Source organism: Capra hircus, unplaced genomic scaffold (genome assembly GCF_001704415.2).
Source record: "Capra hircus breed San Clemente unplaced genomic scaffold, ASM170441v1, whole genome shotgun sequence".
NCBI classification, from domain to species: Eukaryota; Metazoa; Chordata; class Mammalia; order Artiodactyla; family Bovidae; genus Capra; species Capra hircus.
The window spans coordinates 402,885-426,293 of NW_017189596.1; the positions used below are offsets into that span (position 1 = coordinate 402,885).

Below are 23,409 nucleotides of genomic sequence, written 5' to 3' on the forward strand. Positions count from 1 at the left end.
AAATACGTTAGTATCAGTATGTGTTAGTAATGTCATCACCATACTTCTACTTGCAAAGGAATTTTAACCACATTCCAACAACCACAGAAACTGGTCTTAATGCCCTCTAATTTCCAAGCAAAACGGGGCGGTCAGCACATTAGCAATTCACAACTCACTTTTCCCCCTTTAAATTTTAGATCCCGCGAGGTGGTCAACTCTTGCCATGGATAGCTGGCTGCTGATCAGTATGACGTACCAGCATGCACTGGACGGGTGGGGTCTCCTAAACCACAGAAACCCAATGGAGACAGCCTACAGGAGTTCAGTAAGTTGCCTATGTTTTTTCATTTAAAGTTATATGGAACAATTTTGAAAACACCAAATTATTCTTTTAAATCACGATGATATGAAATATTAAAAGATAAACTCTGCAAAACGCTGGCAGATTCAACTGCTAGAGCAGTCATTTCTGGGTTTTCTGTTAAAGGGCTTTCTTAGTAAAATCCTATTGAGAAATGTGCTATTTGTTTTGGGGGATTTTTTTTTTTTTATATTCTATTATATAAGATAGTAAGGTAAAGAAGTCAGAATTTGTGGAAATCTGATTCGGGCCTATGTTACACTGCACCTATTTTCTGCATTATTATAAACCCTTGAAAACTCTGCAACTTAAAAGAAAATATCTTCAGGGAATTCCCTGGCGGTGCAGTGGTTAGCACTCATCTCTCTCACTGCTGGGAGCCTAGGTTTGATCTCTGGTTGAGGAACGAAGATCCCACAAGCCGTGCAGTGTGGCCAAAAACAACAACAAAAAAGTGTCTTTACTGCAGAAAAACTTTTTTTAATATACTTACTGAAATTAGTGACCAATGTTACAGATAAACATATATATCACAGATTCATTGCTAAACTTTATTTGTAAAGCATGTAGTGATACATAATTTTCTTCATTCCAAAGAAGGAAGAATTATTTTAAGGATACAGAGATTAAAACTCAAATTCTTTTTTTTAAATGTGAAACATAGAAGACAAAAAGAAGACATCTAAGTTAATGTGGTATTATAGGAGTTTATGACTGATAAGAAAGGATATAAGCTGACGTTTTATAAAACATCAGGTTCATTTTTATATGCTTGCTTTACAAAAATCAGAAAACAAAAAGGAAATGCAAGGGAGTACAACGACACTACTTTGGTAGGGACCTATCAAATCCTGTGACATGCTCAAACCCAGTGTTGAATTGCATACATAGTACACAAACACAAGGAAAAAGTTGATCTATTTCAAATTCCCAGCATGACAGGAAGAGAAACTTGTATACAACTATGGTACAGGAGAGAACTAGAAGGTCCAAAGACAAAATAATTTTAAGTTTATAGTAGAAATATGATTGAAAACATATGAGAACTGATCACTGTAAAAACTAGAAACCAGACACATTCTTAAACGCATACAGGAAGTAACAGTATTTGCTTAATAACTTAAAAGAGTAGCAAATAACGAAAACTCTCCTTTTATGGAAAATAGTGTTTACCTCATGATGGAAGCAAGCAGATAAAAGGTGTAAAGAAAAAAATTCCTCTCCAAGTTATCAGAGATTCCTCTGTTAGAGGCATGATGCTGTTATCCAGTCTATAATGCATGGATAATCATGTAATGAAGCAGATTCTGAAACTTTTGACTCTATGTATTCAAAGAAAGGTATTCTATTACCCAAACTTGTATTTTGGACCAAGACCATTTGTCTAGAACTGAAAATATGATTGGATACTCTAAATCCTTTTATCTCTGTCCCCTTAAATTTTAGGCATCTGAGACTACTACAGTTGACCCTTGAATAACTTGGAGGTTAGGGCCACTAACTCACTCTCTGTGCAGTCAAAAATCCATGGATAACTTATAGTCAACTTTCCATATCCAGAGTTCCTCTGAATTTGTGGTTTGTATCATGGATTCAAATGACTCTGATTCGTGTACTACTGTAGGATTTACTACTGAAAAAAATCCACATACAACTGGTCCTACACAGTTCAAACTCATGACCCTTGGTCAAGGGTCAACTGTACTTTGTCCTATTGGTAGCTAAAAGATCCTGCTAACATTCTATTTACACCATGTCTTGGTCAGATACTGTATTTTAACAGATTTATTGAGATATAATTCACATAACCCTATAAGCCATCCACTGAAGTGTATATACAAGTCGATGACTTTAAGTAGATTCATAGATATGTGCCACCATTACCAGGGACTTCCCTGGCAGCTCAGTTGGGAAAGAATACACCTATAGTGCAGGAGAACCAGGTTCGATTCCTGGGTGGGGATGATCCCCTGGAGAAGGACATGGTTAACACACTCCAGTATTCTTGCCTGGAAAATTCCACAGACAAAGGAGCTTGGCAGGCTACAGTCCATGGGGTTGCAAAGAGTCAGACACAACTTAGCAACTAAACCACCACCATTACCAGTGAATTTTAGAACATTTTCATCACTTCAAAAAGAAATCCCATACTCTTTGGCTATGGCTCTCCACTCCCACCAGCCCCAAGCAACCACTTATTTATATATTTTCTCTATAGATTTGTCATCTGTTTTTGATACACTACTAATTTCTCTAAATGCCAAAGAACTGATACTTTTGAACTGTGATGCTGGAGAAGACTCGAGAGTCCCTCAGACAGCAAGGAGATCAAACCAATCAATCCTAAAGGAAATCAGTCCTGAATATTCAATGGAAGGACTGATGCTGAAGCTCCAATACTTTGGCAACCTGATGCGAAGAGCCGACTTATCAGAAAAGACCTTGATGCTGGAAAAGATTGAGGGCAGGAGGAGAAAGGGGCGACAGAGGATGAGATGGCTGGATGGCATCATCGACTCAATGGACATGAGTCTGAGCAAACTCTGGGAGACAGTGAAGGGCAGGGAAACCTAGCATGCTGCTAGTCCGAAGAGTCGGACATGACTAAGCAACTGAACAACAACAATTAATTTCTCTTGTTAAATAAAAAACAAACATTGTAACTGCTGACCATCCTTGAGAGTTCAGTAAAATCCTAAGATCATGATCACATCTATGGGTTTGGCAAAGGAGTTTATACGTACTTGAGAATCTTGAATAGCTACTCTGAAAATAGCTTATTAACAGCATTCAAAAAATTTAGTCAAGAGACCTGTCTCCCCAATAAAATGTTAACATCTATCTCTACTATTGATGCCTTTGTACATACAGCTAATGTGCCTAGGCCTCAAAGTATTTTTATGTATTCATTTAACAGTAAACAGAAAAGATCAGTTACTGCTATAGATGATTTTAAATATATGAAATAGATAAAAAATGTTAATAGGCAAACGTAGTTATTTCCAACAAAATATACCAAAGGACTAAAACTATCAGTTTTAGATTTAACATTACAAAACTCACATCAACTTTCCCAATGGATTCCCATGAATCCATTCACTTTCATCTTTAAATATTTACAAATATCTCTATTCAAACTCTCAGTTACTAGCACAGAACAATCTGGTTTCTTCGTTCACATTCAAAGGAACTGAGATGTAAGGGTCAAGATTATACAAAAGGGATCTCCGAGGTCATTAGCAGGAACAGTCATTCCATTGGTTTAATACTGAATTGTTCACGAACTTCGTGGTCAGTAACATGAAGATCCATTCCTGAAAAACACTCAAACTAGACTTGAATTTTTTTAAATGAGGAGTAAAAGGAAAAATTAGCATAGAATGTTAAAGAACCTAAATATTAAAATTATATCAAGACACTTACTTGTTTTCAAATGCCACTGTTATTGAATCTTCATGAACATCTTTTACAAATGCCTATTAAAAAAACACAGTTAAATTAACTTCTAAGCTTAAATATCATTTTTGTTTTTAGTTACACTTTACAGCAACACAAATATTTTATGTTTAACAACAGAATGAAGCTTCAAGTAAAAGTTTGTTAGTTTGCGAGGCTCACTCATTCATGAATCACATCTGTATTTACATACCTACAACGTGCTAGGCCCTAGGAAAACTGATTATTTAAAACAGAGGAAAAAGAATTGCTCTAGAGTTCAGCATCTAATAGGAGAAAGACAGATAAGTAAACTGAAAATTACAATGCAAAGCTGAAGGTATACTTTAGATTAAAAGTATTAGAAACTAAGAAACTTGTTACAGAACTATATACCAGTCAGTATGGATCTGTTATAACGTATCTTCTTCTCCTTAATACAATTTTAGGAGAATACAATAGTAAGTAACTAAATATAATCTCAAATCTCTGTGAACACAAGTACACTAAGTTCTCTTTAACAATATGCTGCTAATACCACTAAAAAGTCCAATTACCAGAGTTTAATTAAATTCTCAATCTCACAGGCACTTGGTGGAAAAAACAGTAATATAAAGTACAGAAGTTTAAATCTTTTAAATCTGATGACGCAATTGCTAATAATCTGCAAAAAGACATAACAAAAGTAATAGCTAATTATCAAGAAATCTTTAATCAGCATGCTATCTGTAATTCTATAAAATGACATAACAAAATAGCTAACTATCAAGAATTCTTTAATCAGCATGCTGTCTGTAATTCTATAAAATTAAGTTTTTAATAGGTGCAGAAAAGGAGGCTTTGTTTTTTGTTTTGACAATTAGAGGAGTAGGATAAAGGATAAAGAAACCCAAGGGGCTTTTTATATCTTAATTCATTTCAAAATGGTTTTAGAGATTTCAGCTTCTTACTCCAGTGTGTTCTGGGCATGTCTCTGTACTTTTGTGGTTTCTCCCTGTCTACAGGATTATGGTCAAACTCCTCCGGCTGTAGAAGGCCTGTGGTGACTTGAGGTGAGCATTTTTGAAGGCTGTAACTCAGCAATGCTAAACAACTTGGGCCTCTCTTCCTGCCTGCCTGCTGTCCTTCCCCTCTTTTCACTGAGCTATCTCCTATGGGTTTTATTTCAGTTCAGATGTCACCTCCTATGGGAAAACCCAGAAGACTAAGTTCAATTTCACCTTCTAACTTCTTAGAGCATTTTACCAGTATCCCCCCCTATAAACTACCCTACTAGAGTATTTTGCCCATTTTCGTACCAAAGGTAAGCTTCCTGAGGGTGTCTTTTGTTTACAGTTGAACTTCAAAGTACCTATTAAGGGTTCACTGAATAGTTATCATCATGGATCACTGCCTAAAGGGTTCTTATCCTAGCCTCTAGGAGAAAAGGTATTTGTGTGGTTTGAGGGGGTGGAGCTGGGTGGGGGTGGAGGGTGGAAGGGGTGGGGTGGGGATGCTGATCAGGGAAGACAAATAGAAGAGGCTGAGGTTCCTATGCAGCAGGCCTAAATGGGCAGTGGGAACAAAGGCTCAGACCTGGAGAAACAGCTAGGGGTGTGGTAGAAATAAATCCTCTGTGGAAAGGAAGTCAAGACAATTCAATGGGGGGGCAGGGGGGAGGGGAAGAACAGTGCTTTCAACAAATGGTGCTGAGACAATTGGATTATCCCCTTGCAAAAGAATAAATTTTGGCCTAACCTTATACCATATACAAAAATCAAAGACTTAAAGGTTAGAGCTAGAACTATACAACTCTTAGAAGAAAATATAGTAGTAAATCCCCCTGACTTCAGATATTGGGAAGATAGCTAGCTTGGAGTAAGACCCTTCTTTAACTTCTCTATGTATCCTCAGTAATTGGCACAATTTCTGGTATACAGTAGGTGCCCAATAGATGAGTTAAACAAATGATTCAATGCAAATATCTTGGTAAACAAATACATCATCAAAAGCCAGAAATTAAAGCATTGTTTAAAAACTAAAACTTCCCAAAATATCAAATTAAAACATATCAGTCAAGTATTAAATAGCTGTGAGAAGTCACTTCAGTCATGTCCAACTCTATGCCACCCCATGGGCTGTAGCCCAACACCCTCCTCTGTCCATGAGATTCTCCAGGCAAGAATACAGGAGTGGGATGCCATTTCCTTTTCTATTAAATAGCTGCTCCTAAGAAAAACAATGGCCAAGTAAGACAGGGCTCTGGAAACCATTTACAGTTGACCCTTGAACAACACAGGTTTGAAATGTGAGGATCCACTTACATATGGACTTTTTTCCAGTAAGTATAGTACCCATATTTTCACTTCATAGACATTTAAATTATCTAAAGGCGGGGGCAGGGTTTAGGTTCAATTAGAGGTCACAATATGTAGAATCAAAAGAACTTGGGTTTGAGTCCTGATTCTGTCCAAGCTCTTTCACCTTCCTGCCTTTGGGTGAGTCATTTATCAACTGCTTTTGGTACCCTAGTCCCAGTGTCCAAGGGTTGACTGTACACTGAACCTAAACAGAGACACCAAACTCCTGTAATTATGCTGTAAAGAATAAAGCAAAGCTATGCTAAAAGAAAGTTTCCTTGTAAGATCAAGGTGGACTGTAATGGAACCTAGGTGTTCTGCTATATCCAAGATGCCTAAATAATTATTTCTAAATTAAACATATGTCTGTATTTTTACAGTTCTTCATTTCAAGTGGGGGGAATTCACATTTTCTTCCTATCATTTTGATATTGATTATTTTCCCTCAGCTTTATTTAAATCACACACATTTTCAACAGTGTTGAGAACTCTAGTTAAATACTGACCATGATATCTTAGAACATACTCGAGATTTCTTAAGGGCGCATGCCCCCACTGCTCTAAGGGGTTTGCCTCACTATTACTATAGCAACAGAAAGGCTTGATTTTGAGTAAAGTTGGAGGAACTGGAGATTTAGTTTTCTAAAGTAAAATAAGCTTTTTAGTTTTAGTAATTAGTTTTCCACAAATTACAAAGAAAGGGAGAACAGGGCCCCCCTGTTGTCAATTTCTCCCGTCTTGACAATGGTGGCTAATACCAAATTAACAATTTGCTTTTTGAGGGTGGGACTTCTATTAGGAGCTAATCCCTTATTTACCAAAAAATGTCATGGCCTCTGTCTTCAAGCTTGTCTAAAGCTTTATGTTTGCATGTCACGGCAGTAACAAATATTAGTTCCTTACTGTATATTATGGGGCTTTCCAGGTGGCTCTAGTGGTACAGAACCTGCCTGCCAATGCAGGAGACGCAAGTTCCATTCCTGGGTTGAGAAGATCCCCTGGAGGAGGGCATGGCAACCCACTTCACTATTCTTGCTTGGAGAATTCCATGGACAGAGGAGACTGGTGGGCTACAGTCTATAGTGTTGCAAAGAGTCAGACATAATTGAAGTGACTGAGCATGCACGCACTGTATATTAAATGCTGAAAATGTTAAGTCCTTTAGTCAGCTAAGAGAACCTTGTTACAGCTGGGTGAAGATTTGTTCTCACTAGATCAGGTATCTTTTCAATACTACTGCCCTTGTCTAAACTGTGCTACTATTTACCACAAAAGCTGCTGGTCACATATAAATATTTCTATTTAATAAAGTACAAGTAAATAAAATAAAAAATCAGTCTCTGAGTTATACTTGCCACATTTCAAGTGCTCAAAAGCCACACATGGCTTAGTACCTACTGCAGAGGACAGCACAGGCAGAGCACACTACATCATCACAGATGAACAGATCTGTGGACAGCACTGATTTCCCCACTTAGAAATTTGGGGGAATGATTTCAAATCCACGTTGAAAGCACTCTAAAGTTCGTCTCATTATTTCACCACTACATTTTAGTTTTTTTTTTCTATTTGCAAAAAAATTTTTGTACAGTTTAATCACACTCATTCACCGCATTTGCCTATTTCCTAAAATTAAACATTCCTTCAAAGGAGGAAGATCTGCAATGGTTGTGACTATTTAAAAAAACAAAAACAGCTCTCAAAGATTTTAAAAACAATTCCGGATATACAGCGTCAAAAATGGCTTAAGCAATCATCACAGCCTACCAGGGCCACTGCCTTCGAGTTAATGAGGCTTATCTATATATGGATGTTTGCATGATTGTTTCAAAACCAGTCATTTTTAGTGGAATAAAATAAATTCATAGGTTACCTCTGCTTCACACACTCGCCAAGCACAAAGGTCTCCTGTGACTTCAGAGGCCTTTTGCTAAAATTCCAACAAAGGTCCCAATTTTCTGTTTCTCATCATACTTTCTCCAATAACTCTCCTTTTTGGCCCTGCTCCTCCCTTACCCCAGTAATCATGTCCTTTTCTTCCCTGGCCGCCCGCAGAGCACTATCACCCCACCCACCAACGTGGAAAACTAAGGTTGGTTGCACTCTCTACCTATCCACACATCAAAGTTGATGAGACGATAGGTTGAGGGAATTTCTGTGGGGTTGGTTACCAAAGGCGGCAACTGAAAGGGTTTGAATGAATACAGGAAGAGAGTTGCATGGAACTGGATGAGAACTAGGGCTCTTACAGGAGTCAGTAAACTTGGTGGTTAAGTGTTCTGCTGTGGGGACTTTCCTGGAGGTCCAGGGGTTAAGACTCCACACTTCTATAGCAGGGGGCCCACATTTCAGTCCTGGATGCAGCACTAAGATCCCACATTCGTCTATGGCCAAAACAAATAAAAAACGCAAACAACAACAAAGAAAAGAGCCTTTGAGGAAAAACAAAACAAAAACGAGTTTTGCTGTGAATGAGAGCTAAGTTCAAAATCTTGATTCTATGACATAATAGCCGTGGGACTCTCCAAGAAGTAGTCTCTGGGCCTTGTATGCCTTGTCTGCGTAAGTAAGGAATGGATACAGAACTGGACTTGCTGTCTGCTGTCATGAATAAAGAAATCACACATGTCTAGTGCTTAGCATGAGGCCTAACACATAGTTGGCACTAAGTAAGTTACACGTAAAGCAAAGAAGGGCATATTTTATAAAAGATGCGGAGCCATAAACACTCTTGCACTTGAGAAAGTTACATCTCAAAAAATCATACTTTTAAAAAAGATATTAAAACTTAGGACAGAAAAAGAAAAGGGTATTTCCTCAAAGATACTAAGTACTAACAGGTAGTTTAGACTTTCAGAAGGAAAAAAAGTGACGAAAACCTTTGGGGTTTGAGAAACTGCTAAAAGTGCAGTTAAAGACAAGACACCCAAAGCAACTATACTTCAAAAACAAAAACCAAAAAAGACAGACACAGACTTCTTATTGGGGGGAATAAACACAAAATAAAAAAAAAATCATTATGGGATCCCATCCACCTTACTGGCAACTGCGCCAAAGAGGCAATCATAACATGATACTAGCCAAAGTGTGTCATGACTAGAGTTATCTAATTCCAACATCACATCACCCAGACTGATGAAACCAAAAGAAAGTCTGTCCCCATTTCAGTGAACTTTTACTCTCCCACTACACCTCACACCTTGGCAAACTCTTCTCACAAACATGAGAGAGGTGACTGTGTAGAGAAATTTCAGTGTAAGCCACCGACCAGCAATGAACAGCTATTACATTATCACTGAAGACAGCTCATGTAGTGCAATGATGATTCTCATTAGAGAAAACTTAAAAACATCACAAAATATCCCTCAAGAAAATCTGTAGGAGATAAGATGACAAGGACATATGAAATCTGATAAAATATGATTCAAAGCCAAGGCTTCACATACAAAGTGAGTTATTACTTTGCCACCCTTTGAATGTGGGCGCTAACAACATATGAGAATGAACAACATATGAGAATGAACAACATATGAGAATGAACAACATATGAGAATGAACAACAGAGAGGGCAAAGTACAATAAAACTCATCAACAATTCTTCCAACCACAGTGCATGACTAGGAATACTTGACTTCATTTGGGCATTTACCACAAATTCTGAGGAAAATGCATTCTTTCTGGCTCTCTTTGACCCAAAGACAACACACAGGTACAGAAAGAATAGTATGAAGTGAATTCTTAATTTTCCTGTGCCTATGTATTCTTTTGAATGCATCACTTCTTATCTGCTCCTAACGTAACAAAACAAATACTATAGGAAAATCAAAGATTTCAAACTTTATCTTCCTTTAATAGGCATTCACATGAAGAATTACAGTGTGCAGGAGTTACTAAAAAGGAAGCCTACACATAAACAGAGTATTGCATGATGTCATTGTATGAACTTATAGAATAATGCTGAACCCGCATATCTTATACCTCCTGTGTTGGCATTCAGGTTCTTTACCACTAGTGCCACCTGTGAAGCCCAGAAAAATGTTAAGACAGTATTACAGTTACAACTTTAAAAAAGTACAAAAAAAAGGATACAGGATGCTTGGGGCTGGTGCACTGGGATGACCCAGAGAGATGGTATGGGGTGGGAGGGGGGGTTTAGGATTGGGAACTCATGTACACCCATGGCGGACTCATGCTGATGTATGGCAAAACCAAAATAAAAATTTAAAAAAATTAAATTTTAAAAAGTACAATGAAAGTTTGAAAGTGAAAGTGTTAGTCGCTCAGTCACGTCTGACTCTTTGGGACCCCCATGGACTGTAGCCTGCTAGGCTCCTCTGTCCACAGAATTCTCCAGGCAAGAATACTGGAGTGGGTTGCCATGCCCTCCTCCAGGGGATCCGACCCAGGGATCGAACCTGGGTCTCCTGCATTGCAGGCTGATTCTTTACCATCTGAGCTACCAGGAAATCCAATTCATTTCTTTAAGTTAAATTTCATTGCTTCAGGAAGTCAGAGTACCTCATCTCAAAGCCCCAATCTGACCCTTACTAGCTCTGACACTTAAGTAATAAGTCATCTACCTCATCTCTTTGTACATCTATGTCCTTAATCTATTACCTAAAATGGGAGTAACAATAGTACCTCATGGTTGTGGGAGGTGATTAAACAAATTTAAAAGAGGTAAAGCACCTAGAACAGTGCCTGGCACCTAGAAAGCTCTCAGTATCTGTTAACAGTTATGCTTGTAGTTTTGTTAGGAACCACATTCTCACAGTGGTCAGGAATCAGAAATCTAACTTTACGTTTAATTAATAATCTGTGGAGATTTTCAGAGTGCATGAGTATGAAGTTGGAAAATGCTCAATTCAAAAGGGTAATAATGCTGCTTCTAAAACACTAAAAAGGGTGTTTAGACTGGGAAGAAAAAAAATGCAGTTGACCTAAAGCTGTACTTCCTTGAAATACAGAAGACTTCAGAGAAAATATGAAGACAATGTTCATTTAAAAAATTTCCTCTTGATCATACATTTTTAGGCAGATGTCCTGATGATAAAGACCTTTTTCAACATTCTTTGTTTAGGAGATGTTTTGTAAAAAATTCTGTGAGGTATAATTTAAGTGTTCTCATGTCCTAAGTAACCTAGCCTCTATATGGTGTACTCATGACTTTTCCAAAGTCAAAGAAATAACTAAGCACAAAAATAGTGGCTCTGACAGTTACTAAATTTAACTTTCAAGTTTTTAAGAATAAACACCAGTGGGAAAAACAGAAATGAGCTGCTTTGATCTTAGGTTTAGATTTCATGGTTCTGTTAATTCTGAATCTGAAGTTTAAGTTAATTTTTTAAGGGGAAAAAACCTACCTGTTACCAGCATACATTCTATTCAGTTTATACTGCAAATTTGGACCATGTGCTCAGAAGACAGAGAACTGCACCTTCCAGTATGGCGGTTCTGGTAGGCAAATCAAAGTCTGAATTCAATTATACTGAAGTAGTTTGAGTTGTTTAGTTCCTTAAGCCTTTTCAATCTGGTGAACCTAGGTTTCTAATTTTTCGTAAATGTAACATTTCTCCGTAATAGTTCATCTTTTGTCTTTATTTCCCATCTTTTCTGTCATAACTCAAATCAGTATTGAGTCCTATAAAAATTTAAACATTTTTCATTCTAGAAGCTATTTTTCTATCAACACAGACCATTTGAGGTTTTCTTAAAAACAAAACCTAATTAAATAAGCATCTCGGCAATTTTTCTTCATGTGTTTGTTCACCATTTAATATTTCCCCTCAAGGAACTAACAGGCAACCCATTCCTTCTATTCACCTTCATATTAAGCAACTTTTGCTAAAGAACAAAAAAGAGGGGGTGATAAAGAGACAGAGGGAGTTTCTTATATTCCAATCAGTTTGCAAGTAAAATCACAAAGCAAATCATAGGCTGCTGGAAGAAAACAATAAATCCTTCAAGACTAGGATATACTTGCCCTCTTTAACAAGCCAACTCCACAGTAAGAGTGATATCCGATCTAATATCACAGATCTATTAGACTACCGCTCCACCTTTAGCCCCTATTCATATTTATTATATTTAGCGTCCCAAATCTGGTGAGCAAAACTACCAACCTAGGAATCCCAGGGACGGCAAGGCCTGGTGGGCTGCCGTCTATGGGGTCGCACAGAGTCAGACACGACAGAAGCGACTTAGCAGCAGCAGCAGGAAACAGAAGGGATCTACACAAACTAACCAGCAATAATTATGGATCACTGAAATAAATGCAACCAGAAACTGCAGAGTTAACTGGAAGAATTTTATATTGCTGAGACTTAGGGACAGAAATGCTGGGTTAAATTTTTCCTCCTTTTACAGCAACAGATTTTATCTTTTGCTAAAAGCATGGAACAATTTACATACTTTACTCACTTATGAAATATAATGCTCTTCAAATTTCTCCATGAAATAGGTAAACACATATATAGTCAAGTCAGTGTTTATTTGCCTATACCTCATTTGAAACGTTTACGTTTTTCTATGTAGAGTTAGGAACGGCGCTTGGACAATGGCAATATTTAATTTCCACACTTTTCCATATGCACCTTCTGTTGCCAAAATACTGTAGTAAGGTGGGACATCACCCACCGAAGTTACAGAGAGACATTCAAGAGGGTATGAGGACTTATAGATTGCTAGATCTACAGCAAGTATGAACCAAGAGGCACTACCTGACATATGAAAATATTATTAAGCCTCCTTTTGAAAATGTATTAGTGAGATTTGAAATGTTGTAACTTTAAAAAAGCCTGTAGCAAAACCATGCATGCCTATTTAAAACCTCAACAATATAGTTAGCTGCAACATTAACACTCAGAGAATATAAGTCAAGCGCTTGAAGCACAAAACAATCATTTCCACTCACTTTTAAAAAATTCCATACGAATGATATACGCTTAGTAAATTTCCTAGTTTCATGGCATATATCCAGGCCTTTGGAGAGTTAATTTTTTTTTCTTAAGTAGAGTTGCCAATGTTTTTAGACGCTGAAGCATCTGTATTCCAGAATTTCCCACATTTATAACGGGGGGGGGGGGGAAGTGCAAACATTCAAGATTACCAACTTCTTCAATCCATTACTCGGATATGTAAGGGTCTTCCTGAAACTTTTGAATCTAAAATCTCTTTTGAAATCCACAAAAAGAAGTCACTAATAATCAGTTGCCATTGTGATTTGGTACCAACTACAGCTTCTTACTACTCTTTCTTCACACCGCTCGCCCAGAACAGTGGAGCTCTCCGAAGTCCCAATGCTGGACCGGAAAAGAGAAGCCAAAGGAGAACGCAAACCCTCTTTGCAAGGCAGAAGGCGGCTTGACGGAAGCGCCCCCCGCTCCTCGGCAACTACCCACACGTCAGGCCCGGATCCCACTGGAAAAGGATATTTAAGAAAACAGAAATAAGCCTTCACCGTCACTTCGCGCGGATACTGGTGCTTCCCGCCCGGATCTCTTACCTGCTGTTGGCCCTCGCCCACCCCCAGCGCTCCCTGCTGGGGCTCGGCTCCCAAAAGGGCACCCTCTTTTCCTTGCTCGCTTCTCATTCCGACAGACGCTGGGGCCTCACACTGGAGAGGCAGTGGGGCTCGAGGGGTTTCCCAAAGGCCCGAAGTCCGGTCCTTCCCTCCCTCCCCAAGAACATCCCGCCGAGTGCGCCCCGGGCCCCGGGCGCGGCGCTCGCGAAGAGGGCTCCAGGCCTGCCTCCGGCCGAGGCTAGGAAGAAAAGGGAGGGAAAGCAGGGCGAAGATGGGGCCTGCCCTGGAGTCAAGTACCTTGTAGAAAGCGCCATTGGAGCCCCGCACTTCCACCACCAGATCCTCCATCTTCTCGTCCGCCCTGCTCGCTTCAGAAACCCGCCCTCGAGAGGTGGGCTGCGGGCGCTCGAGGCCCAGCCGCCGCCGCCGCGCTACCGCACGCCCCCCGGCAGCGGCGCCGCAGTCACCGCTGCCGCCTGCGCTCGCCTTCGGCTCGCCGCCCGCTCCGAAGCAGCCCCTCACCGGAAGTGAAACCGAAACGGAGCCGAGCGCCTGACTGAGGCCGAAGGATCCGGCCGCTCCGCGTGTAAACAGTGAAACCGCGTCATGTGACCGACACCGCCCCTCCCCCCGCGGGTTCGGCCCCTCGGCCCCGCCCTCTTTCCCCTGGCGGGCCCAGGAGCGCGCGCCTGCGCGCTGCTCTGGACGGGCCAGGGGGGCGGGGCGCAACGTGAGGCGCACGGGCTCGGCGTGCGCGGGCTCGGCGGCCGGCGGGAAGGCGGGAAGGGCGGCGACAGGTCGCACCGCTGGCCGAGGTCGCGCCTTTTGGCGCGGCCTGGCACGGTCCTGAGCGCCCGTTCCGTTCCTGGGGGCTGGGGGTCAAGCCAAGGGCGTGTGAAAGGGCCTCCCGTAGCGAACAAGTGTGTTCACTTCTCCAGATCTGGACTGGCTTGGGTCGGAGGTGGTTTTTGTTTTGTGTTTTTAAGTGGGGCAGAGCCTAATGGAGCTGGAGGTGGAGTGGGAGACCAGAATAGAGGTGAAAAATTAGATTGACGAAGACTTTAAACTAGTAACAGTGGCAACATTGGTGACCGGGCTTGTGTGACCCTTAGAAGGTGAGAGTAACGCTCTCCCCTCCCCAGGAGATTTTGGGCCGCCCCGTGTCCTAGGAGGGGCAGTGAATTGTGTCAGGACCTCTGGAAATGTCTTTTCTCAGACCCAGCCCTGCCCCACGTGCTCCCCTTCCCTCTATTCTATTTCATACCGTTTAGACACACGTTTAAAAAAATGCGCTAAACACTCGTTAATTTCTTTACAGTTAATTTCCCTACTGTTTCACGCCTGCCACATGCCCGCCTTGCACCGGAGGTGACCTGTCTACAGGGGCCAGTGCACCTCTTTGCAGCTCTCCCCGCTTACCCCTCACAGTAGAACAAACCCTAAATTTTTCACATTTTGACTTCTGCACCATGCTTGTATCCACCTCGACCTCGGTTTCCTTTTGAAGGCTTGTATTCCACTGAGAAGTTTACTGAGCCTCTACCGTATGCCAGTGGAGAAGAAAATGGCAACCCGCTCCAGTATTCTTGCCTGGGAAATCCCACAGATAGGGGAGCCTGGCAGGCCGCAGTCCATGGGGTCTCAAAGAGTCAGACACGACTTAGCAACTAAACAACAACTATGTGCCAGACGGCTTGCTGCGTGCTAGTGAAACACTGGTGAAAGAAAAAGTGAAAAAGTAAAGAAAAGACCACCTTCACTGAACTTGGAACCTAGATGAACATAAATTATCAGAAAAGAAAATCTGGAGTGGCAGCTGTGATAAGGGCTCTGAAGGATAGGTACACCTATGATAGTGGTGCAGGACCCAGTGTGGGGTGGGGGAAGGGTGGTCACAGCTGGGAAACGACTCCACCTGGAATGTGACCAGTGAGAGTTAACTGGCAGCACTGAGTTGGTGGAGGCGGTTGAACTGCCCCAGGCAGATGCCCCAGAATGCGAGGCATCCTTGGGCCTCCAGTTCCTTTCCCAGCCCACTCCTGGCCAGAGCAGCCGCCTTGCCTCTGGTGGAGCTCCAGCATGAAAGCCTCAGATCAAGGCCACATTCCTTGAGGCCACATAAACAGGAGTGATTTGTTGAACTAGGGTTTCTGGAGTCGTCACAAGATGCAAAGATTCCAGTGCAGCTAAAAGAGACTATCACCGTTGACTGGATGGAAGCAGAGCAGAGCATCAGCCTTAACCCCGATATAATAAAGGGGGGCAGATTGATACAGATATTATAAGTTCCACGTGTAGGATGTTGTTCACTTTACTCCGGGCATTCAAATATTATCAGCTCTTCATAACCACTGCAAGCAACACTAAACCTGGTGCTGTTCCCTGAAGCTCTGATGCACTTTCATGCCTTCATGTGTCCCAGCATCTTGGCCCCCAGAAATCTTCTCATTAGGGTTATCGGCTGGATTCCCATTAGCTTGTTATTTGTATCTCAGGTGCAGAGAGTTTACTCTGCTCCACAATTCTCAGCACGTTGTCATCATCAGTCCCTGCAAGGCCCTTTTCTTACTTACATTGTTTTACTTTGGTTAAATTATTTGTCCTTGTCTTTCTCACTACCCACCCCCATTCTTCTAGACACAAACTGCAATATGTTTGGTATGGATTCTTGATCATTTAAGACATGGGGTTTCGTGTATGCCTTTTACACTTATGAAGATGGTCCTGGACTGTAAATCTCTTATTTCCCACTGTTTTCACTCAATGCTACATTCTTGAGCTATATCCACATTACTGCAATTTCCCTAGTGATGGGCGTCTAGGTTACTGCCAACTCCCTTATGTCACTTTGTGGTGAAAATCCTTGTGTGTGTCTTTATGAACCTTTGCAAGAACCACTTTTGTGCTCTTAAAGACTTTGTACATGCCTCCTGTTTCTCACTGCACTACTCAGCATATAGAAGGGACTCAGTCGATGTTGAAAGCTCACCTATGATGCTTAATGTACTATCATCACTTATTTACATTTCTGTTTCCTTTGTTGGACAGTGAGTGCCTTATGGGCAGGAGAGATGTCTTAGGTGTCTTTACGTCCCTGGCACATTCAGAGTGGTGGTTGATTTTAGGAAATCTTGGATGAATGAATTCATGCCTATCCTTTCTGCCTCTATGTACTATGACTTGGTCTTTCCCAGTTAACTCTCAGTCTCAGCCTTGCTCTTATCTCTAGGTCCTTGAAATGCCCACTTTCAAGACAGCTCAGCTGAATTCAGACATGGGCTCAGTCCCACTCATGAACTTTTTACTCCCATATTCTTTCTCCCTGTCACTAGCAACCCCTTCTTCCAGGTGATTGCTCAGGCCTAAAACAGTCATTCTGACTCTCTTTCTCTCACGCATTGAATCCATCAGCAAATCTTTTCAGAGTCCACAACCTACTTCTCACCACTTGTGCTGCTAAAACCATGGTTCAAGTCCTTTTCCTCTTTTACCTGGATTATTTTAACAATTTCCCTGGTCTACCTGCAGTCACTCAGCCTCTGTCTGTTCTCAGCACAGACGTTGACCCTATTCAGGTGTCAATCAAGTCACTCTGTTATTCAAAACCTTCCAACTGCACCCTAAATGCCTCAGCATAAGGCCAAAGTCCTTATTCATTCTGGCCTCAGTGCCCTTCAGTCACTGGCCTCACTTATCTCCTCTGTCTCTCACCTTTTATCTCCTTTATCTCCATTCCAGCCATACTGGCTTCTTTGCTGTCTCGAAAACATCAGGTAAGTTCTGTTTTCTATCATTGAAACATAAGCTCAGTGAGAACAGAGTTTGTTTTTGTTTTTGTTTTTGTTTTTTAATGCTGGTTCCCAGTGCCTACCACAGTGTTCGGAACATAGCACGTGCCTACTGAATATTTATGAAATGAATGAATCCATGTTGAGGATGTAGCTTGGCTCAAATCTGCTACTGTACATTTACTCAATATGAGAATGAGGCTTCAGCACCTCTAGGCTTGCCTTGGCCCCTAGCTTCCATTAAATTGTTACCTGTTGTCTTTGCATTGATTGATTCTGTGTTATTTCCTGCTGCTTCAAAATTTGAGCCTTTTGAATGTTTTTCCTGCCTCAATCCCAACTGAGATACCCTTTGCGCTTTCCAACTCTTGAAATCCTATGTATTCTCTTGGATCCACCTAAAGCCTCACTTTTTTTCATGACACATTCTTTGACACATGCATCTTCATTCACTTCACTTTGACATCTTCTTTGAACTAGACATTAGGAAAAAAATTAAATCATAGTCCTTATGTTTTAGAATAGTTTAAGATTTACAGAAACATTGAGCAGATAGTAAGAGAGTTCCCATATTGCTTCCCTGATACTTCCCTCCCAGTTTCCTCTATGATTCACATATTGCATTACTGTGGTACATTTGTTATCACCAATGAGCCAAAATTGATTCATCTTATTAATCGAAGTCCATACATTAGTTTAAATGGACTTCCCTGTAGCTCAAACAGTTAAGAATCTGCCTGTGATGCAGGAGACCAGGATGTGATCCCTGGGTTGGGAAGATCCTCTGGAGAAGGGAAAGGCAGTCCGCTGCAGTATTCTTGCCTGGAGAATCACATGGACAGAGAAGCCTGGCAGGCTACAGTCCGTGGGGTCGCAAAGAGCCAGACACAACTGAGCGACTAACACACACGTGTACATTGGTTGTATAGTGTATGAGTTTTGACAAATGAATGATGTCATGTATCCCCCGTTATAGTATCATAGAGAATGGTTCCACCATCCTAAAAATTACCTGTGCTTCACATATGTATTCATCAGCTCAACCCCCTACTCTAGGCAACCACTGAACTTTCTACTGTCTCCATATACTTGCCATTTCTGGTATGTCATAGAATGGGAATCATACAGTTTGGAGCTTTTCCACACTGGCTTCTTTCACTTAGCGATAGCATTTAAGTTTCGTCCATGCCTTTCATGATTTGATAGCTCATTTCTTGTTAGGGTTGAATAATATTCTGTTGTATGTATGTATCACAGCTTATTTATCCATTTGCCTATTGAAAGACATCTTGATTGCTTCCAAGTTTTGACGGGAGTAGAGCTGCTATAAGCATCCATGTGTGCATTTTTGTGTGGTTATGTGTTCAACTCATTTGGGTAAATGCAGTACCTAAAAGTGTGATTGCTGGATCCCATGGTAAGAGGATGTTTAGTTTGGAAGAAACCACCAAACTGTCTTCCTAAGTGGCTATGCCATTTTGCATTCCTACCAGCAATGAATGAGTATTCCTGTTGCTCCACATCCTCACCAGCCCAGCCAAACTTTTAGTGCTGTCAGTGTTGTGGATTTTGGCCATTCTAAGGGGTGTGCTGTGGAATCTTATTTTGTTTTAATTTGCAATTCCCTAATAGGGGCTTCCCTGATAGCTCAGTTGGTAAAGAATCTGCCTGAAATGCCTGAGACCCTGGTTCAATTCCTGGGTCAGGAAGAACCCCTGGAGAAGAGATAGGCTACCCGTTCCAGTATTCTTGGGCTTCCCTTGTGGCTCAGCTGGTAAAGAATCTGCCCTGCAGTGTGGGAGACCTGGGTTCAATCCCTGGGTTGGGAAATTACTCTGGAGAAGGGAAAGGCTACCCACTCCAGTATTTGACTTAACAATGTTGAGCATCTTTTTGTACTCTTGTTGTTATATGTATATCTTCTTTGAGAAGGTCTCTATTCAGATCTTTTGCTCATTTTTATTTTTTAATTAATTAATTTTAATAGAAGGATAATTATTTTACGATATTGTGATGGTTTTTGCCATACATCAACATGAATCAGCCACAGGTATACAAGTGTCCCCCTCATCCTAAAGCCCCCTCCCACCTGCCTCCCCACCTTATCCCTCTGGGTTGTCCCAGAGCTCAGATCTTTCGCTCATTTTTAAATTGGGTTGTTTTCTTATTGGTGAATATTAATAGTCCTTTGTATATTTTAGATACCAGCTCTTTTATCAGATCATGTTTTCCACATATTTTTCCCAGTTATGGCTTGTCTTTTCTTTCACCTGTCTTTCACAGAGTAGAGGTTTTTCATTGAAAACTCCAACTTAATCAATTCTTTCTTTCATGGATTATGCTTTTGGTATTGTACCCAAAAAGTCATCAACAAACCTAAGTTCACCTAGATCTTCGCCTTTGTCACCTTCTAGAAGTTTATAGTTTTGTGTTTTGCATTTAGGTCTGTGATCCATTTGTGTTACTTTTTGTGAAAGGTATAAGGTCTGTGGCTAGACTTATTTTTTGCATATGGATGTCTAATGATTTTAGCACCATTTTTTAAAAAAAGACTAGTTTTTCATTGATTGCCTTTGCTCCTTTGTAAAAGATCATTTGACTATATTTGTATGGGTCTAATTCTGGTCTCTGTTCACTTCACTGATATGTTTATTCTTTCATTAATACCACTGTCTTGATTACTGTTGCTTTTTCAAAATTAATTTTTATTGGTATATAGTTGCTTTACAATGTTGTGTTAGTTTTTACTGTTGATTTAAAGTACGTTTTAAAGTCAGTCCTCTAACTTTGTTCTTCAATATAGTTTGCTATTCTGAGTCTTTTGCCTTTACATATAAACTTTAGAATCGGTTTGTCAATATCCACAAAATAACTTGGCTGTATTTTGATTGAGATCACACTTGAATCTATAGAACAAGTTGGGAAGAAGTGACAATTTATCAGTAATGAATCTTCCTATCCATGAATGTGGAATGTCTCTGCATTTAGATCTTCTTTGATTTCTTTCATCAAGGTTTTGTAGTGTTCCTCATTTAGATACTATACATATTTTGTAAGATTTATACCTTAGTATCTCATTTTTTTTGCTGCTGATGTGATATTTTATTTTTAATTTCAGATTCCAGTTGTTCATTGCTAATATATGAATCTCCCTTTAACCACTGCTTTTGCTATATCCCATAAATTTTGATAAGTTGCATTTTTTTCATTAGTTCAAAATATTTAAAAGTTTCTCTTGAAACTTCTTTTACCCATGTGTTGTTTAGAAGTGTGTTGTTTAATCTCCAAATATTTGGGGATTTCCCAGTTATCTTTCTGTCATTGATTTCTAACTTCATTGTTAGAAACTTCTTAGAAACATTGTTAGAAACTTGTTAGAAACATTGTTAGAAACTTGTTAGAAACATTGTTAGAAACGTTGTTAGAAACTTCATTTCTACCTTCATTAACTTCACTGTGGTCTGAGAGAAGACCCTGTGTGATTTCTACTATTTCCGATTCGTTATGGGCCATTCTTGGTGAATGTTCCATGTGAACCTGAGGTCTTATGTTAATCTGACTAGGGGCTGAGCTGTGTTTAATGTTTGCTGCAGCTGTTTCAGTTTCTTCTAGTAACCTTGTTTGTCTCCTTTGTTATCTTTGAGTTTCCCTAAGAACTCCTCCTTACATAGTGGGTTTCTCAGCTCTTTTAGTTCTAATCAGCTATTATACTGGAGCCCTGTTGATGTGGTGGCAAGGTGTTAGGGAGGGGATGCATTCTGTCATCTTATGATTAACTCCCAGATTTTTAGTGGGTTTGAGTCCCTGGGCTATGATCTTCAAAAGCCCGTCTTAGCTTTTTTTTTTTCCCCTCCCTTTAGGTGATACAGAAAGGTTAGAGGGGACTGGCAATGGCTAATAGCCCCTCTCCCAGGTTAGGAAGTGCTTGAGTAAGGTAATTTCCTTTAGAGAGCAGGCATTTGTTACAGAGAACACTGTGTGTATTTTTAAATGATTGTGTTTTACAACCTCCTGCAGGAAATGGAGGGAATTTTTCTCTGAACTTCACTCTGAGAACCTGGAGTGGGGGCAGGATGGGGGCGGGGGCGGGGGCGGGGGCGGGGGCGGCGGGGGGGCGGGGGAGGGGGCAGGGGAAGGGCAGGCTGGTTTCCAGAGGCAAAAGCCATGAAAATATAGGACTTAGCCCAAGATTGATTCCCGCAGGAGTTTTCAACTCTCAAGCTAGCCCCACTCAGCCTCAAGCAATTCATCAAAACCAGCATTTAAGTATTCCTACCAATAATTGGCTCCAGTGGCTTCTGCCTCAGGTAACCTGAACTCTGTTGTGATTATCTGTATTCACCTGTCTCTCCACATTTGGGACAAGCCATTTGCCTGGTGATGTCAGTTCTCTAGGTCTAATAAAAGTCATTGCTTTACTGTTGCCTCAATGTCTTTCTTGTTTTAAGGCTTGGAATGACAATTTCTAAGCTCTTACTCTACACTTCAATTTCTAAGCTCTATACTTCAGAGCTTGATATTAAACATTTGGTTGGAATTTCTTTTGTACTTGGGGTTTGAGTGTCAGGATTCATGTTCATAGTCCAAACATCACCAATAAGCCTGCACAGGTGGAAGTATTAATGCTCAAGGTCAGTTCAGTACCTACTTCATAAAGAGATAATCACATTATTTTCTCTTTATCCTTTAAGAACAAATAAGCATTGATCTGTGGCAGACACTGGGTTGGCTAACTCCTCTTCCATTCCCAGCCTCATTCTCTCCTGCTTGCCTCTACCCTGCTGCTGCTGCTGCTAAGTCGCTTCAGTTGTGTCTGTCTCTGTGCGACCCCATAGAAAGCAGCCAACCAGGCTCCTCTGTCCCTGGGATTCTCCAGGCAAGAATATTAGAGTGGGTTGCCATTTCCTTCTCCAATGCATGGATGCATGCTAAGTCGCTTCAATCGTGTCCAACTCTGTGCGACCCCATGGACAGCAGCCCGGCAGGCTCCTCAGTCTACAGGATTCTCTAGGCAAGAGTACTGGAGTGGGTTGCCATTTCCTTCTCCTACCCTAGAGGCTGCAAAATCTAAATATGCACATTTCCACCCCCTACTTCCCAGCTAGAATGGCCATGTGACATATTTCTTTGCAAATAAGATGTAAACATGGACAGGAGTTGGAGCAAGTTCTGGGAGTTGGTAATGGACAGGGAAGCCTGGCGTGCTACAGTCCATGGGATCACAAAGAACGGGACATGACTGAGCAACTGAACTGAAGATGTAAACATAAGTTACTGGGAAGTTTCTGGGGAAGCTTTTGCTTTTTTTGAGAAAAGGGGACAAATTTGGCTGATGTTGCCTCTTCCTCTGTAATGCCTGCCTTGGCAGTGGATGAGGTGCCGAAAGCTAGGAAAACCATGAGAGGGGAGCCAAGAAAATCACAGTGGTATCACTGGACTGTCACCAGCAACCACCTACCACCAGACTTTTTATGTGAGAAAAATAAACCCCTACTTGATTAAGCTTTCCAAAGATAGCTTTTCTATAACCTGCAGCCATATGCACTTCTAACTGATGGAGCACCTAACCTAGCTGGAAGCTGGGGTGCAAAACCAAGAAATCAGTCTAATAGATAAACACGAGGAAAAGCAGCAGTAAATTTGGTTACAGTGAAGAAGTGATGCTGACACCTACCCCATTCAAAGAATGGAAGGAAAGATTAGTCTTAATGTTGAAATAATGAGGGCTAGAGCTTTGACTGCCATTTGTTATCTACATATGTTACGCGAAATGTGGAGGGAATATTGATTCTGTGAAGTTCCGAGTACCAGTGACCAAGCATGAGAAAAAGGCACTTTTCATGGAGGTGGGGCTTGTAGCAGTATCCCAGTACTGCACAGAGGGAACCAGTCTAAGGATGGATTGCTAGAGTTTTCTGAATTTGCCAGTCTTCTTGGGCAAGTTATTTGATCTGTGTTCAGTTTCCTTATCTGTAGTGAAAG

The 23,409-nt window shown here is 40.9% G+C and overlaps 1 protein-coding gene across 11 annotated transcripts in view; it reads right to left on the minus strand.

The window, feature by feature from the left end:
* Positions 1–14,228, minus strand: part of FMR1 (fragile X mental retardation 1) — a 40,114-nt gene extending 25,886 nt beyond the window's left edge. For all 11 annotated transcript variants that reach the window (XM_018044539.1, XM_018044536.1, XM_018044537.1 and 8 more), the window contains exons 1-2: positions 13,937–14,228; positions 3,767–3,819 (exon numbers count right to left, since the gene is read on the minus strand). In XM_018044539.1, coding sequence (XP_017900028.1) covers positions 3,767–3,819; positions 13,937–13,987 — 104 coding nt within the window. In that variant the 5' untranslated portion in view covers positions 13,988–14,228. The remainder of the gene's footprint in view (positions 1–3,766; positions 3,820–13,936) is intronic.
* Between the last annotated feature and the right edge of the window lie 9,181 nt (positions 14,229–23,409).